The sequence below is a fragment of the Gavia stellata genome, chromosome 2 (genome assembly GCF_030936135.1).
Source record: "Gavia stellata isolate bGavSte3 chromosome 2, bGavSte3.hap2, whole genome shotgun sequence".
NCBI lineage: Eukaryota > Metazoa > Chordata > Aves > Gaviiformes > Gaviidae > Gavia > Gavia stellata.
The window spans coordinates 83491991-83508770 of record NC_082595.1 but is presented as its reverse complement, the minus strand read 5'-3'; the positions used below and the strand labels follow the sequence as shown (position 1 = coordinate 83508770).

At 36.3% G+C, this 16780-nt stretch overlaps 1 protein-coding gene across 1 annotated transcript in view; it reads right to left on the bottom strand.

Moving 5' to 3' along the window:
- EYS (eyes shut homolog) overlaps positions 1 to 16780 on the bottom strand; it is a 939662-nt gene that overhangs the window by 59101 nt on the left and 863781 nt on the right. Inside the window, exon 41 of the mRNA XM_059831070.1 lies at positions 2402 to 2574. Coding sequence (XP_059687053.1) covers positions 2402 to 2574 — 173 coding nt within the window. The remainder of the gene's footprint in view (positions 1 to 2401; positions 2575 to 16780) is intronic.

The window sequence follows — 16780 nt, the reverse complement described above, 5'->3', positions numbered from 1 at the left end:
AGTGAGAGATAATGCATTTTACTATAGATATTTGGAAAAATGGATAAGCTTTTAGGAAGCTTTTTTTTTTGCCTCATTTGTGAAATTTATAGTAGCCCTATAGTTTTCTCACATTTAGAATGTTGTGAATTCCCCATAAAATGATGTATTTTTAACTTGTCATGCCAAGCATTTTGGTTCTTTTTTTTTTTTTTTTTTCATTTAATAGCAACAATCGTTTTATTATCACTTTTTCTTACATATTTGTAGAGATTGATGTTCTTAGTGTGACTTCCAATGCTTAACAGATGGCAGTTGGAGCTCTGATATGGGCAAGGCCTGTAGCAGTGGGCTCATTTGTGGCTCTGTCCACATCTTTATTTATTCTTACTTGCTTTTTGTAAATAATCTCTATTGGTAGGACCAACGCTGGCATGAAATCTGCAGTTCTATTTGGTACATTTGGTTTATTCATTTTATCAAATAATCACTGTAACATCTTGCACATTTCTTGTTGATGAAGACCAACTATTATTTGATAAGCATTTAGGAGAAACAAGCTTTTCTTCAGTGTTTCAGACACAAAGTAGCATGCACTTGGTTACTAAACTTAATAATAGAGACAATATTATTGCATATCTTAACTGGGAGACAATTTGTTAAAAATGCGTGCAACTAGACTTTAAATTTTATGGGCCATTTCTTTCTAATAAATTTATTATCTGGGCTACACATTTTGTTACAGTAAACAATTAAATTTGTCTTCTGTTTCTAATATAATTTACTTTGTTCTACCATTGTAATTAGGCAATCTATCATTATGTTCCAATACCTCACCAAATGTATGGCTTTGATGCTGCTAGGGCTATCCCTAAGGCTGCACTCAGTCTTCACTCCATTGTGGCTCTGTTTCTCCCTTCTTTGTTCAGTTTTAGTGTATGTGATAAAAAGGCCTTTTGCAGCTCATTTTAAGTTTCAATGCAAAGTCTAGCTTAACAAGACTTCTGGCTGTGCTCAGTTTATTTCTATTCCTTCTAAACTCTTTAGACACAGTTCAATAAAATAATTAGCTTTATACTCTGTCCTACGAAGCTGAGTGTTCTTCCCCGTTTTGCTTGCTTACAGTGATGATCCAGAGTTTTCCCTTTCCACTCAACAAAATTTAATACTTTCTGTGCTTTCAAAGCCTTCAGCTCGGTAGTCTAATCAAACTAATGAATTTGTGTACTTTCTCTCAATTTAGGCTCTCCTAGTTTTTACTGCGGCTCTCAATTTAGAGACAGCTAACTACAGAGTTAGCTTGTGGAAGAGCTGCATTGAACGACTACAGGGAAAAAGCACGAGATGATACTCAGTGTTGACAGATGTAAATTGAGGTAGATTACAGAAACAGTCCTAGCCTTAGATACAGAATGATGGGCTCTGAACTTGCCATCAGCATTCAAAGAGAGAGGTGTTAGGAGATTTAATAAGCAGTTTCATGAAAACGTCAGTGTACCCATAAAAGGAAACAGAATGGAAGAAATGGTTAAGAAAAGGACAGAGAGTAAAACAGAAAAATGTCAAACACCATTGTACAAAGCAGTGGCATTATCACAGCTTAAATATTGCAGACAGCTTAATATTGCTTAATATTTATTTTAAAAGCCACTTCATATGCACTGCAGAATCAGCTCAGAAACAGTGATTATTTTCTATATGCAGATTTTTCAATCATTACTTCTTGCTACATTGAGTGTTAGGGGAAAAGAATACCTTGGATGTTCACACACTGGAATTTCTGACCTAGAACAATCATTATAATCAATACTTGAGAAATAAAAGCCCTTTGTTTGATAATATTAGTCAAAATGACCTATTTACTTAGTTTTATTAATTTCCCTTCATCCTATCTCCTGTTTCATAGCAAAACACTTGGCAAATTTTCATTTGTTCCCCTTTTGACCTAAAAAATTAATCAAATTTTAGCATCTGGTGGTATTTTTACAATCCAGAAATTATTGTTTATACAGTCCTTTTATTTACAAAATGTACAAAGTAATGCTTCCCTACATAGAGGAAAAATCAAACTACAGGAGAAATTAATTTCTCCAAAGGAGCTCTCAGTCAAATCTCTCTCTCAGCTTTTCTCCAGGTAAATTACTAAAACAGCACACACTACCTGATATTTCCTAGTTTGTCTACTCTCAGATTCTTTGATCACTCTATCGCCCTTTCTCTGGCCAACACTTTTATGAAACAACATGCAGGGAGGGTGCTCAGCTCAAACATTCTTTGCTTGTAACTGGATTTTGGGCTGTGTTTGTAGGTGGGAACATGGTCACTTTCAGTGTTCTGCCTTCAAAGCATTTGACTTGTTTCTTACCACAGCTTCTATGAATGATAGAAACTATGACCAATGCATGAAGAATATGGTTCTTACCATCACTGCAGAGGATGCCAGATCTTCCGTATGGACAAAGGCAAACAGCTTCTCGCCTGGACTTTGGAAAACACGTAGCACCATTTCCACATGGATTTTCATCACAAGTTGCGAACTGGCAGAGTTTTCCAGAGTAGAGTTTAGGGCATTCACAAAACCAATTTTCTGCATCACTGACAAATTTAAATTAAAAACAAAAAAATATGTATAAGTACCAAAACGCACTTAAAAAAACAGGATAGGTTTTACACTCACAAAAAGTCAGTGACATTTGAAATATGGTTATAATATATTTATTTTTACTCTCTTAACTTTTTTATTTTTTGCTTGTGTACCTGGCATTAGAAATGCCAGAATGCTTTATGGGTGAGTTGGGTTGATAGGTTCTTTTGGGTTTATTTTTATATTTTAGTTAATCTTTCTTTTCATGGTAAGATGTGATTTTTCTAACATCTCACTAGTTAGTTGTACTGCTGCTTTCATAACATAGTTGAAATAACTGCTACAGAAAAACAGCTTCTTCTATTATGTCTGAAAAAAGGAAAGAAAGTGAAAACAAAAAACGTAAAGTTAGTAGTTTACTTTTCAAACGGAAACATCATTTGTACATTCAGGTATTACATGTAGCTTGTGACAACACAGTAGGATGTAAAGAAAAACTGAAATATGAATACTTACAGTAGTGATTACATTGAAATTGAACCACAATAAACATGTAATATCTCTGCTTTCATATATCTTACGTTCTCAGTCATAGAAAGAATATTAGAACATGCAAGGGAAAAAATAAGTTTTAATCAGTCTTGAGGGGTGATAAAAATAAATGTTTAGAAATGTGCATATTCTGTTTGTATGAATTATCTTTTTTTTAGTATACAAAGATAGCACAATGGCAAACATGGTAGGAAAAGCAGATATAATTTCATTAAAGGTCTTATTTGATTTTCCCCTTGTTTGATGACTGAAATTAGATGACAGCTAGATAGGTCAGTTCATGTGATTACTACACATCCTTGGTATTGAACAGAAGCATGTCTGTCTTGTACTTGATAAGGTCACATGTGCCCGTGGGTATGAATGCAGAAGACATGATGTGAGCTGTATCAAACCACAGTCATTATGTTTTTCCAGATAATAGCATAATCATTAGGATGCTCAGTGATAAAATGTCAAATACATGTGATTTCTAAAAATCTGTTCACTGCTTACAATATCCATATAATCAGGTTAGAGAAAATATCTGGAGCTGAGAGAACTCCTGTATTTTTTAAAAGAGGGAAATAAGTAATTCTTGTGATAGCCTTTGTGCATAACAGTTGATTAGTGTGTTTCTAAACTGACCACCCGCAGTTCTGGGGAGCGATTATCTCAGCTAGAGAGTCTACCAGAAAGAATCTCATGAATAATTCCTCCAGACACCTATGCAAAAGAAAATTGCCATCAGCTGCAATAATAAATTTCTGTGTGTAGCCTATTCTATTTATAGATCTGCTGCAGACACCAGGAGAGGAATGTAAATGAGATACTGGATTGCTTTCATTTGTGCAGCATTGAGAAGCCCGTTTTCTATTGTTTTAATATCAGCATTACACAGTTCAGCTAATTAAAAAAAGCAACAATAAACTGAATTCTTCCTGGAAATCTACAATTGATGGTGATGATCTCTAAAACTAGTTATCAAATATGTTTCTGTTTGTTTATAGAAGAGAGGGCAGATCATCGCTGCTGACTGCCAAAATACAGAGACTTTAGTCTTCACCTTTAAAAAAACAATTTTTATACATTCTTCTATTGAGCTGTATATGTCAACACTGGCCATTTCTTTTTATAGTCTTACTTTTGCTATTGTAGAGAAGATTAAAAATACAGGTCTCAACAAATTGTGAGGAGTTTATTGTTATCACAATGAGCAATGTTCCAACACTTCACTATTGATGTCATAACACCCTAATAACAAAGAAGAGTGATTCCCAATGAGGCAAAGAAAACAGTTTTTAAAAAGTTCTACAAAATAATACAAAGCTTGAAAATATAACAGCTAACTACACAGAAAAACTATCACAGACAATTCACAAGAATTAGTATACTGAAATGCGGTCTCGACCTATTATTCTCTCTTAAAGCAGTTTGTCGTACTTGGTTAAAAAGAGGACAAAGTTTCCCATATTCTGCTGAATTAACCTCAGCTGCAAGAAACACATAAATGCTTGAATGACCAGGGAATTCTCTCCTCCCAAGTGGATTTCATAATTTCCTGCAATCCTTTATAAATGCCTACACTGTACACCTGTGAATGTCTCCAAGAAAATGTCATTGGATAATTACACACACGAGCTGAAGAAAGTGAATAATGCATGAAAGAAACAAAGAAAATATCAGAATTTTGAGGCTGCAAAATTAGAAATAAATTTGGAGTGTTATTCTGAAGTGTGCTATATGCCTGTATTAGTGTTTGAGTTCAGATCCAGACCATGGTTTTGAAGCAAACGTCCTTGATGTCCCCAGTTGAAATGCCTTCTTTCACATATGGAGTGGTCTCTCGAGAGTACATGAACTCAATTTCTTTCAGGTGAACCTGCACCAGAAGATTATCTCACACCTCAGGTACTTCAGCTACTAATAGGCATTCAGTCCATGGGACCAGACCAGGTGTCGTGTGAGTTAAAGCTCCCTGAAACATGAATAATGGGGATGTTGGGTCCTCAGCGCTAATCAATTTACCCTGTAAATTACTCCTATTGAACTACATTATCTGCTAATAAGGATGCAGATTTATAAGCCATCAAAAGAAAATCAGGCAGCCATGTTGTATATTATCTATCAAAAAAGGCTCCAGATTTTAAACTGGAGTACTGATGAACTCCAGAAGTAGATAGAGGAAAAAGCCTAACCATCCAGAATCATGTGAAAGAAGAATGTTACGAACAGTGAGAGAAAATGGGAGAAGAGACAGAAATAGTGTAGAAAAGGAGTGGAAGAGACAACAAGAACAATACTGCTAGAGCACCATCACCTCACATCGTCAGCCTTATGATGTATGAAGAAAAAAGTGTAGGGAAAGTGAATTGTTCTCTGACATTCTTATAAACCTCCTCTGAAGTGGTAAGAGACCCACTTTTCATTACCATTTCCCATGTTAAAATATTCCTTTGATCTTTGGTCTAGACATTAGATTGGAAAGAAAATAATCAAGAAGCATTTGCATGGTATGACATGATATTGGTAATTCAATAATACAAATTCTTCTCCTTGAATCAGTACTATATCAGTGACCTGATTTAATGAAAACAAAGTTTTGCATAAGATTGACACCTTTGGGATGCCAACACAGGTTTTTATAACTTATTTTTTTTAAATATTTCAAAATGCGGATGACACTGGATTGTAACACAATAATACAGTCACAGCTGTATTTAACCACAGTTTTTGACTTTTAAACTAAATCTGTTTTTAAAAGAAAAGATTATAATCCCTCTGTACAATGTGTCATAGACATCGTTTGTACTCCAGTGATAAAGTGCTGTAGTTCTCCAAAGCCGAGTATAATTTTCCATATGCCTGTGCTTTTTCCATCTCTAAAGTGGGAGTGCTATGCTCTGTGATTCCCACTGAAAGCACTGTACATGCCATTTGTGTAGTCCTATGTGAGAGGTCTTCCCTGAAAAGAAGCGCACTCAACACCCTTTAATCGTGACAGTGCTGAGCTGAGAATGTCAAAAACTACGTGTCGCAGTGAGTTCAATATTTAACGACACAAGTTCTTTTAGTGCTCTCACTATATTATCTGGGACAAAGCTATGGAAGTTGGAGGGAACAGCTTCCCAAGCTTCTTCAGTTAATAAATAGTAGATGTAATTCAACTTATTTTAAAGTTGTTACTATTATTTATTCCTAGTGCCAATTTTTATTTTTTTGTATTGGAAACTGAAAGGAGCATCTAACTTTATCAGTTTAAACTTTAACTTGATTTACACTTCATGCAAAGATTCGTTAAATGTCTTCCTAGAAAATACTAGGATAATGTAAAGATGATTAGGACCTTCCTTTGAAAACTTTGTGTAATAGCAAAATCCACAGAAACTCATTGCAGCCAGAAGGATAACTTTATCTTATCAATAATCTTAAAAATATCAAAGGACAATGTATAAAGGAGGCATTTCTTCCTTGTGCACAGCAGGCGTTTTTCTAGTATAGAATATATCTTCCAATCTTTTCTTGTGTTATACAGCTCACAAAAATCAATTCAGTTTTCCTGCTGCTTTAGTACTTTCAATCAGCTTTCCTCTATTACGGTATCTTCTCTAGGTCTGAGTGCTTTTGTTAGCTTTACTGTTTTGAATCCTTTTTTCCTCTATCAGGAATTATTATTCTGCAAGCTCTGGTGATTCACTTTAAATTTCCTTTCCTTTCACTGAAAGCACTTTCTAAACTGTTTCTCTTTGTATAAACAACCACTGATGGGTTCTCTTTAAACCAAGTCTAAATCACTTGTGAACTAAATTGCTTTTGAAAACTCCTAGGGAAAATATTTCCAGATTGGTTGGGTGCACTCATGGAAAAAAGCTTTTGCTTTAAATTTTCTTTGGGGCAATCTTATACTTAGAGTTATACTGGTTCTAGCATGGACTAAATAGGAGCTCACATTTAAAAGATACTTCCAAATTCTTTGATCCAGGTTAAAAGTATTGGAGTGGCAATGTTCCAATTCCACTTCAAAAAGGAGAACAGGAGTGACAAAAAGGGTCCAGCATCTCGCTTGCCTGCTACCAACATACAAGAAAGAGACCATTGTGTACAAAATGGTTCTGCTCAAACAGAAAATTCATTTATAGGACCCAGCTAAGAAATTTAATTAAATAGATGCTTAATCCATCCCAGTCAGACAACAATAAGCATCTGCTCAATCTTATCATTAAGCATACGTATATGGGTCTCCTTAAACAAGAATCCACTCCTGAAATAATACCTAAACCTTAGAAAGTTTACTGGAGTTGTGTTTGAGTTAGTTATGACTTGGGAAGCACAGAATTTGGTTTATGGAAATGATGAAGGAGGAAGAGTTCTTGCTTTTTGGCAGAATATCTATTCCAGACCTTCAAAGATATAATTTTTTTCAAGAATTTAGGATTGTTAAAATTTATATTAAAATGTACTCATGCAAATATCCAACACAGTACTATCTAACTTTTCAGGATCATGAATCCTCTTCTGGAGTCTTTTATAAACCCTCTTTAACCTCCATTTTCCACTCAGATGGTGACTATACAGGTGATTCCGCATCACATGAAGGATACACATCCATTAAAAAGTATGATGCATAAAAAGTCCTGTCCTGCAATGTGACAATTATGACCATTCCTGTCACACAAGAGGATGCACAGTTGTGGTATCAAGCACTTCTGGACACATAACACTTAATGGTGGATGGTTAAGGATCCCTCAGGAAAAAGTACAACAAGCAATGGTTCATGAGAACAACTTATGTGGGTAGCAATCCATTCCTTGGTCACATCATGGAAAAGAAATAATGGTCTGTCAGTCTGGGTCCACCACAAGGGTTGTACTTAGCCCAATCTCCTCAGTCTTTTCAGTTAAACCTACATTTTCTTTTCCTTGTGTTGTATGGGAAAAGCAGTAAATAGATTATATCATCTGCTAAAATGTATTTATAAAAATGAAATGATTTTTTTTTAAAAAGATGAAAGGCTATGATTTTCATAATAAAAAATTAGCACTACATGAAATACAACCAGGGAAACACATCATAAACATTTTCAACAGCATAAGATAGAAGCCAGATCTCCACCTCTCACTGCCTAACTTCTGTTTGTCCTTTGAAAATCTCTCATAATTCCTTAGGACAGAAAGTTTCCAATTGCTCCCAGCAGTCCCTTGAGCCCTAAACAGCCTTTGCTTCAACACATCTACTGTTTGCAGCAAGACTCGTGAGCACCGTATCCAAAGCAGTAACACTGAACATTGGTGTGCAGCATATTGTTTGTTGCACTGTTTTCATTAAACATGCATTCTATACTATTACTCAATTCTGCAGTGAGGATTCGTGGACAGATATTCTCTGTGTTTGCACAGTGGCTAGTGAAATGCAGTGAAATGCAGCTCCTTGTTCCTTCTGCCTATGCATTACAGCAAATATGATTAAATAATAACATAAACTAAGATATATTAAAAATGTTTCCTTGTACCATGTCATGGTGTAATTAATATATTAAAAATGCACCACTGACCTAATCAGTAAAGATGGTAGTGCAGAACACTGCTTGGACTTTTACACATTGTTTGAAAGAATATAACTTGAGGTATAACTAAAAGTCATTTGCCTATAGAAAATATTTTTTCAAGTTCCTGGTCAAATGAAGTTAATAACTATGTATACACCATAGGAGGCTGTAGCCTCTCAAACGTCAAATCCTAGGAATGTTGTGGGCTGAGTTAATTTCTATTAACACCTGAATCTAAACCTATTATGAAGCTTGAGGTGATATATGAATGACACAAGCAACTGCACTTAACATATTTTCTACAAATTTAGTGCTTATGAAAGGTGGTAGATTAGCTGAAATTCTCTGGTTGGCACAAACTAGATAATGTAAATTTCCTTACCAATGACCAAGGTAATTTCTCTGCCTCAGAAGGTAATTCACACCTCTGTGCCTTTTCAATCTGTGGTTTCTTTGACTGACAAAAGGTTTAACTCTAATGTAGATAACTGCTAGAGAATTGAAATAAGACTCTGTGAAGTTTCCAAAGAGCTTTGTACAAGTCTCAGACTAGAACATCATCAGTCACATGATGTAACTGAATTGGTAGGTCATGTTTGAAGAACACATTTTCAGGAATCACCTCATATATACTGGGACATAAAGTCTAGAGCTAACTCTTATCTCAGCCCAACAGTGGTCTTTCATCACTGGAGATATATCTAATTACACTGTAAGCATGGAATGTGTAGTGCTGAAATCCAGAAAAAAAAACCCCAAACCTAAGCACCCTGGTTCTTACAACAAGAACAAGTAAAATTGGCCTCCATCAGGCATTGCACTCTCATATTGAATGTAGTATAAAGACTTCCCACAACAACAAAATACCATTTTTTTTACTTCCAAAACAAAATGTATCTTAAAGCTTCTGGGTGTCTATCCTCTGTCTGTCTCTTTCTTCCCATCTCTTTGAGATTCACTTACTTCCCCATTGTAGTCCAGATATCTTCCTCTACTGTCAGGAATAAGAGAGGAGAAGAAAGCCACAGCACTGTTGTCTTCTGCATCCTTTCTTTGGGGTGCCACCAGCTCTCAGAAGGTGTAAGAAATCCTTGCAGCACAGGATTTCTGTTTATACATTGACTGAACTGTAGGAGATTAAGGAAAACTTCACAGATTCCCTTTGCCCCTGGCTCTAGTTGAATATCTACAATTAAGTCAGACTAAGCTATTTCTTTAAATGACATCAAAGGTCACACAAAATGAAAAACTGAAAACAAAAAGCAGTTAGGAATGTAAGTGCATTTGAAGGACCAAATCTTGACCTGTCTTCCACAATTTTCTCCTACTACAAATTAAAAATAACATACAGGACACTGCACAAACCTTTCACAAAGACTAATTGCTTAAGCTTGCACAACTATTTGAACATGAGAAGAGCAAGAGAAGTGCTGAGTACTAGAACTACTGACAACATTGACTTAAATCAAAAGTTAGCAATCACTGTGTGTGCTTTCAAATTTTTCACAATATAGTCTTTATAAATAGCTTGAGTTGTTCTGTCTTGTAGGTTCACCTTTTGCTTTGATTGCTGCCTCAGCTCTGAATTTCACACATTCCTGGATGATGGCTATGACTTGTGAAGAATATAAGGTGCCCTAAAAACTGTGAAATCAAATGCTATAAAACTGACTGTTGGCATTTTTCAAATGTGCAAGAACTCTAACTGTTAAAGTTGTTCCATTGCTAAGAATTAGCATAGTTGGGTGACACACCAGGCTAAACTAATGCAAAATGCAACAGAAAAAGTCTGTTTTGCAGTTGACCTTTATAATTGGTCCAAACGTAATTTGTGTACCATTTTCTCAAACAGACCTAACTTAAAATGCTATGAGATTAGTCTCTCTCTAGCTTGCACTCAAGAGGTCAGATAAGCCAGGCAGTCAGATAAGCTAATCATTTACATTTAATCATAGCGGTGTTTAGAGTAGTTCTGTGGAAAAAGCAGACATACAATTTTACATGGTTTCCTGGATATTGGGTGTCTATAACTAAGGTTTAGCAAGACAGTGTCTGTGACAAGATTGACCTTCCAATGTAAATGAGCTTCTTCATGTCTTCTGAACATTTTTTATGTTCCAGTGTACATCAGTATGATGTCTATCCATGAAAAATGAAAGTACTGGAACAATTGCAAATAACAATCTGATATTACACCGTCTCATTAGAATGTCTGAATATTTTACAGCTATGGCTGTTCGTTGCTGGGTGGAATGAGTGGTGCTTCAGTCTCTAACATACTCTGTACTCTTCTGACAGAAGACTCCTACCCCACTGACTCAGTAACAAGGATGGTGGTTTGAAAGGCCTATCAGTATTTTTGCCATAAAGTTTCAAGGCTATGTCTACACAGCAGAATGAGGAGATCATGGAAGTAGAATTAGACATCTTTGACTTAGCTTTAATCTAATTAGCACTGTTACCACCTGCAGTGAAAACATGGCAGGATGTTTCATCCTAACTGTTAATCCTCCAAGGGAAGTAGGGCTTTTATTCAGTTTACTAGCATGTATTGATATTACTACTCATTCTATCTTCAGGAAAACTACGTTAGTTGTGCCTTTTCTACAACCATTATCTCCTTATTTTGCTTTATAGGCATGCCCTCTGTGTATCCATAGAAACAAACACAGAATGAACTGTGATGCCTTGTGGTCACACGGTTGTTTTGAAGTTACAACATAATGGAAGTGAGAGTGCCATAAAAAAAAAAAGCATGGAAAAAATAAGACAGAGGGCTAATGCAGCCAGAGGAAAGAATTCTTTTTAACCCTTCCTGTTTACTTCGTTCAGTCAACTTATAACAAACATAGTTACCAAATCCATATCAGCTGTAATATTAATGCAGAAATGTCTTCCTTTGATATCAATATGCCTATAAGTGAAAGGCACATTAGAGCTAGTAAACGCGATAGACTATCAATATGCCTATAAGTGAAAGGCACATTAGAGCTAGTAAACGCGATTGACTATTACAACAGCTCAGTTAATAGGTAGGGGAAGAAAGTGAAATATCCTGCTTGTGAGTACACAGTGATTTGGTAATGAGAGTAGGTGCTTGGAGATTTCCCAGGCTTCTAGATTCAGTTGGCCAAATCAGGACAGCACTACTGAAATCTGTGGTGCTCTTGAATATTCACAGCTTTTCACACACTGTAACACAAATAGGCAGAATTAGAATCAGAAATTTAATTTTGGGGTGCTTAGATGAAAGAAGGCAAACTGGAATCCCATTCTCTACTTCTTGACTGCTTATGCTTTAATATTAGAAATTTATTGACAAAAAGAAAAAGTAAACCCAGAGTACCGACTAGAATCTCAGTTCTCTCAATTTCTGTTATACGCCTGATCGAAGGTAGGGACAGGTCCCCTGCTGATTATTCCTGGTCCAGAGAAGCAGACTCTTTCACTCTTCCATTGCTGGCTGCAAAGGTCTTCACTTCTGAAGAGGAGGTGAAAAATGCTCCCATAAAGCTTCTCAGAGACTTGGGTACTTAAAGACTAACCTAGAACAGGGCCTGGAGTCCAAAAGTTATTTGAGACCTGCACCATAAATTACCACAGAATCATGAGAACTTGATAGAATCTGAGGTTATGTAGCATTTTTATTTTACAGGTGTAAAAAATAAAAATACTAATGTCATCTGTGCTAGCCAAATGAATTATAGAAGTATTAGTCAAAGGAGAACAATTTCTTTGTTAATTGATTCCGTTTTCCAACGCGCTTTGTAAAGCCTTTTTAAGAGATTCAGGACTGGAAGGCAGTTCCCTGGAGTTGAGGTCCCCCTACAACTAAATAGCTTTCACATCAAAGAATATGTTTCTCTTGAAACGCCTAGCTGTGACTGAATTTCCAACACAATAGCTTTTAATGTGTTGAAGAGTCAGACCATGGTGTGAATGTTCAGCTTGTGTCTGAACCAGATGACTGGTTTCATGAGGATCATAATCTTCAGCATAGTGGCATATGCTTTAATGCAGACAAAGATCTCCATGAAACCACTTAGCAACTACAGAAGCTGGTAAAACAGCTGAATTCTTTGATGCACATGCTTCTCCTCATTGCAAAAAAAGAAAAAAAAAAAAAAAAAAAGAGTTCTTGCTTTACTCAAGGTCATGTAATCCTGAAAAGTTAATACTCAAAAAATACGATGTGTGACAAATCAGGATGTGATACAAATCAAATGCCTCCAAAATAAAAATAAAAAATATTGGATTTGTATGCAGAGTCAATAATCAATTTTTTTTTTGTGTTGGATATTGAAGAAAAGGATGCAAGAAGGCAGGAAGTCCTACTGACGCACAGCTATGATTGAATTGTATTCTCTCCTGTATATAACCGCTGTACTAAACTGACGTGCATTCTGGAGTAGAAAAGTAGTAAACGATATATTGTCATCAAAACCAGGAATAGTTTTCCATTTGCTTTCATTTTATTTTTTCAAATTTGATTTGTGAAATCGTGACTTTGTTAACATTCACTTAAAACATTTTATATGTTATCTATATAAACATGGACTATCATAATTACTGACATAAATTGTTAGGTGAGTTTCACATTGTATCATCTATGAGATAAGGGCTTTAACAGATCTTTAACTGAAACTGATATAAACCATAGTCGATTATAAACACTTATTAACCATTTTTCTACTGAACTATTTAAAATGTAAAACCAACAATTAGAGTTAATTAGTATCTTTTATTATATGATGAGCAAATTCCTTTAAAATGTCACTTTCCTTTTGTACCTACACTACCATTTCTTTTTAAAGGTGTCAAAGAGATGAGTAACTGAACTGTTTTAAAATATGTTAATATTCATAATATTTTAATTTTTTAAACAGCAATAAAATTCATGTCACAGTGGTATTTGTGGGAAGGGGACCTCTGGCAGAGGTTTCTGCTAATGCAACTGACCATGGAATATCTTCACTGGGATTGAATCTACACTGTGATTGTAAAGAAAGCAGAGTTTGTGTTGCAGTTGTAAGAAGCTGGCTCGAGTCCTCCAAGATTCTGCAGTGCACAAAATCTTTTCTAGCAGAAATTTCTGTAACTCAGATGGCTACCCTTAAATGTATTTTCTGCATGTAATATAGTTCTGTGTCTTCCAGTATAATCTAAAACAGTGTTTATGCCAAGGTGTCATTTATGTGTTTCCTGTGTTCCAGCAATTGGATTTATGCTAGACTGGAAATAGCAGTACTGGAAGAATGGAGTGATTCATTGCTAGGGTGTTTCTATGGTAAGCTTTTCCACTGTTGTAATTGTTCAACTCCACAGATGGTAGCTATGGCAGCTTCACTTGTGCAGAGAGAATATCATGCAGCTTCTGATATTTTAAGGAAGGTTGAATTTTTTACTGCTAAAAGCAGTCCTGTACAGCACAATACTTATATACGGCATTAATTACACTGTTACTGTTAAAGACTAACTCTAGTTAAAGACTAACTCAAGACTAACACAGTGAGAGTATCTGTAATAAACGCTAAAAATAGAAAAAAATAGATAGTATGAAGTGACTTAGTAAACAAAGACTATTTGAAGCTGTACAAGTAAAATTTATAAGTGGAAGACACATAAAAAGTGGTTGGCATGGTTTTAAAAAAGTCTATAATATCTGCAACTGTAACTAAGACTTTTGTATATTTGTCCATTTTATTTAAGGGTCATCTTTATCTCCAAAGTGGTGCAGTTATGCCCCAAACATGTAAGCTAATCTATTTTACGCAGGACTCCATAAATTTCAAATTTTAGGGAAGACAAGAAAAATACAGTTTTTGTGGAGCCCCTTTAGCACTCTATTTGTTATTTATCAAATATCTTTTTGTATACATAGCTAAGCTATGTGATGTGATACAATAAGATGCAAGGAGCACTAGAACTATGAATTCATCTAAGAATCACCAGCATAAATCATACAGGATCACAAACTGCACATTAATCAGTCCTTCATCACACGTCACCTCCTGCCAGGGGATGGCCGGTAATGTGCCCTCTCTCATTCTTAAACAGTTGCAGGCAGTGCCTGAAATAGTATTATGTCCTATTTTATGAAGGTTAAGTATCCTGGAGAAAAGGCATTGTCCTCTTACTACCCAAGCTATCAAAAAGCCTCAGCCCCCATTCATCATCATTTCAACAAATACACTGCTCTGTAGTGACTGTGCACTCCTGCCTGCCAGGGAACACAACCCTCTGAAGAGCACAACCTGCAGCACGTTCCTACCACCTGTCATGTTGCAACAGCAGAATTTTCCAAATGCACACGAGAGACCCTGTGAGAAAGCCCCAAAACACGCTTTATTGCAGCCAATTTGATGACAAGAAAAAAAAAATTCCTTCCCACTGTCCCAGAAGAAATTACTGCAGTTTTCACAGTGGCTCGCAGGATTCACAGCTGTGCTCTGACCTATGAATGAAAACTAGTGATCTCCCAGCAAACGAGTTGTGGCTGATGAGGCAATATCATACACTCTTTCTTTTCTGAGATATGAAAAAGAACTGGTGATCTATCTGACTCATTTTTGACGTGTCTTATTAACTCATGGGTGAAACTCAGAACCCTTTCTTCCTCCAGGCAGATAAAGCCATACTCCCTTTTAGCTTACATGACATACGTTCTTGAAATGGAAACTTTTTGCTTCTAAGACCTGTCCTGTGGCCAAGACACACTGACAACAGGCTATGCCTCCTCACCTGAAACAGTACGGGCTAGCAGAGACACATGCCATTTTTTTCTTTTGCTACTCTGGTAATGTTTCCAAAATTATGAATTTTGAAATATTTGAGTGGCAAAGAGAAAAGAGGTGAAAAGTGAAAAGCCTAGTTATTACACTCCATCATATTCAGCAGCAAAATAAAAGATCTTTTTTTTTTTCCCCCAGAAAATGCTTTCAATTAAAAATGCTGATATTTTTAAAGCTAACTTCTACTATTCTTATCCTGTTATTATCACCATGACACTTGTAATACTGCAAACATTTCACACTGATGAGATGGTCTGCCTTGTGACAGATATTAGAAAAAACATTTCTTCTGAGTTGAATTTTATGTAGGATTTGAAATGTATGAGGTTTTTGTTGGGAAATAGCACTTGCTAGAGACTAGTTAGATCCCTCATGCATTAGATTTAGGTCAAAGTTTGTACTTCATTTATTCATAGTCTCTCACTCCCACCAAAGAAGCCAATTGCTGCTGAAGGGACAAACAGTGAGGACATTCTCCCTTTAAAAGCTTAAAAAAGACATAAGGCAGGTGGATGTGGACATTATTTCTGATTTTATACTCTGACCTATTACTGAAGTGTAATATACTGGATATTTCATAGTTCACTACTGCTGCAACAGATCAGAGAATCAGGCTCTCAACATTTATTCCAGATAGCTGTACTGGGTCTGGCTGGGAAAGAGTTAATTTTCTTCATAGCAGCCTCTATGGTGCTGTGTTTTGGATTTATGACTGAAGCAGTGTTAACACATCAACGTTTTAGCTACTGCTGAGCAGTGCTTGCACAGCATTAAGGTTTTCTCTGTTTCTCGCTCTGAGTAGGCTGGGAGTGGGCAGGAAGTTAGGAGGGGACACAGTTGGGACAGCTGACCTGAATTAGCCAAAGAGATATCCCATACCGTATGAGATCGTGCTCGGCAATGAAAACTGGGAGGTCCTCTTTCCAAAGTAGCTGTTGCTTGGAGGCTGGCTGGGCATTGGGCTGCTGGGGGTAAATGATTGCTTTTGCATCATTTGGGATTTTTTTGTTTTCCTTCACTTATTAAACTGTCTTTTTCTCAACCCACCACTTTTCTTGCTTTTGCCTTTCCAATTACCTCCCATCCTGCTGGAGGTGAGCGAGTGAGCGAATGGGGGGTGCTTACCTGCTGCCTGGGCTCAACCCACCCCACTGACTAACTACCAAATTCCAAATGGGCCTGGGAGCTACTGTAGCAGGAACTGCAATGCAGTCACTCTGGAGGAGTTTGCATTTGGCGTGCTATTCAAGGACGAATGATGTGGCCCAAAGACTGGAAAATCTGGACTTTGCAAGCGACATTAACTTCCTGCAATTCTTCCACATTTTGATAACAACAAACATTTGTCA